Source organism: Acyrthosiphon pisum, unplaced genomic scaffold, assembly GCF_005508785.2.
Source record: "Acyrthosiphon pisum isolate AL4f unplaced genomic scaffold, pea_aphid_22Mar2018_4r6ur Scaffold_220;HRSCAF=625, whole genome shotgun sequence".
NCBI classification, from domain to species: Eukaryota; Metazoa; Arthropoda; class Insecta; order Hemiptera; family Aphididae; genus Acyrthosiphon; species Acyrthosiphon pisum.
Window position 1 is genome coordinate 7,399 of NW_021771504.1, and position 1,660 is coordinate 9,058.

A 1,660-nucleotide genomic window follows, 5' to 3' on the forward strand; every position below is an offset into this window, starting at 1 on the left:
AAAAAAAATTTCAAGGTGATCCTGTGACATTTTGTATGTCAAGATAAATTTAAGGGGACTTTGAGATCTATATAGAAGTTTATAAGCAATTTGTATAGTAGAAGACATTGTAAACAATAAATACCTAATATGAACATTTTTCTCCCACCTAATACTAACGGACTTCCATCACATTTTAATGTTTTTAAATAATCGGTAGTATCATTGAATACAGACACTATAGTGTTGATATTACCAGCGTGTATTGGACTCTTATAACCTTTAGAAAATGGTATTCTAGAATTTAGAATATCAAATAGGCGGTCAATTTTTCTTATAAATTCAACTGTAGCTTGGCTATTTGTAAAAGAAGGTTCACCTTTTTGACACAAATATTCGATTGCATCGGCAACCCCACTACTCAACGTTTGTGCTGCAAGCTTGACCTTCATGACTGAATTTCTGTAATTAATATGTTGTGCAGTTAGCTCTGTACTTTCACCAACACCAAATTCTACATTTCCAGCATATTTGCCTTTATCAGGTTCCCAAATTAGTTGTTTTCTGATCGACATAGAATCAAAAACCAACGAACAGTCTTGTAACCAAGTCTTTTGAGTTATTTCAAGTTTTAAAAATTTGAAGACTCCTTCCAAAAACCCAGGCTCACATTCCATAGTGCTCATCCAGCTTCGAATGGTTGAATGATGAGGAAGTCTAAAATGTGTGCGTACATACTTATAAGCTCAAGGAGAATAGAAGAAAAGCGTTTTAGCAAACTCTTTCATAGAATCACTATAGCGTATGGCATTTTTCCCAATTTTTTTAGTTTTGCGTTCATGCAGTAATAAAGCTAACGGTATCCCACCAAAATGTTCTTCAAGCTGTGTCGTCACATCATCTGACATTGGGACATTTTTCTTAATGCGCATAACAAGACCTGTAACAGCGTTAAACACAAATACATTTTACAAATTCAATATTGTATTAGAAACAATTATGTTAATTAAATTACTTTTTAATGATTTTATTTTTGTTTCTCTTCGCTTAAGGCGTTGTTGTAATACTTTTACTTTTTTTCTCAAAATTGCCTTTGTTGGAGATTGTATGGAACACTGAACACTTTTACTATTATTTTCAAAACTTTCTGAACTCTGTAATTAATAATTATGATTGCTAAACATATTTAAATATTTCATAACAAATTTAAATTACCTTAGTTAGATCCATATATGGTACCATATTTGCACTGGAACATTCTATATCGACCGTATCGACAGATATATCACAATTATTGTCAACCTAAATTAATAAATAATAAAATTACCGAATCAGTCTTATATTTTCAACTTTTTTGTTTGTTTGAAGCAGTAGAGTTTATAAAAGTTGCATATCTAGACATTTGTATATGTCACTGGGTAAAAGTGTATGTCTTAAAATTAGATAATGTACAGAGAAACAAACTTTGTAAGTAGGTAAACCTATATACACAATTTGTATATAACAACATTTAATTTTGTTAAAAATATAGTGGCAACATTTGTCACTATGTAGTCTGCAGGACCTAAGTATATTGCATACTATTAATTAAAAATAGGTAACAACAATTTCTGAAATTAGTAATGAGTAGATTATATGATGTAAAATTATTAACTTACCAATGGGTTTCTTTGTAACAACC

The 1,660-nt window shown here is 30.4% G+C and overlaps 1 protein-coding gene across 1 annotated transcript; it reads right to left on the bottom strand.

Moving 5' to 3' along the window:
* Positions 1-223: 223 nt before the first annotated feature.
* LOC100573342 lies at positions 224-1,654 on the bottom strand. Its single transcript, XM_008190367.3, has 4 exons — positions 1,638-1,654; positions 1,195-1,281; positions 995-1,133; positions 224-919 (listed from the first exon to the last, which is right to left on the bottom strand). Exons 2-4 carry the CDS (start codon positions 1,219-1,221, stop codon positions 726-728), a joined length of 360 nt encoding a protein of 119 aa, XP_008188589.1. The 5' UTR covers positions 1,222-1,281; positions 1,638-1,654; the 3' UTR covers positions 224-725.
* Between the last annotated feature and the right edge of the window lie 6 nt (positions 1,655-1,660).

What these genes read in the sequence shown, in the direction of transcription:
- LOC100573342 (XM_008190367.3), bottom strand. Translation starts at nt 1,221, where the DNA reads ATGGTACCATATATGGATCTAACTAAG. An exon ending in CATATATGGATCTAACTAAG is followed by an intron (nt 1,134 to 1,194) that starts GTAATTTAAATT and finishes TATTAATTACAG; the next exon opens with AGTTCAGAAAGTTTTGAAAA. An exon ending in AAAAATAAAATCATTAAAAA is followed by an intron (nt 920 to 994) that starts GTAATTTAATTA and finishes ACGCTGTTACAG; the next exon opens with GTCTTGTTATGCGCATTAAG.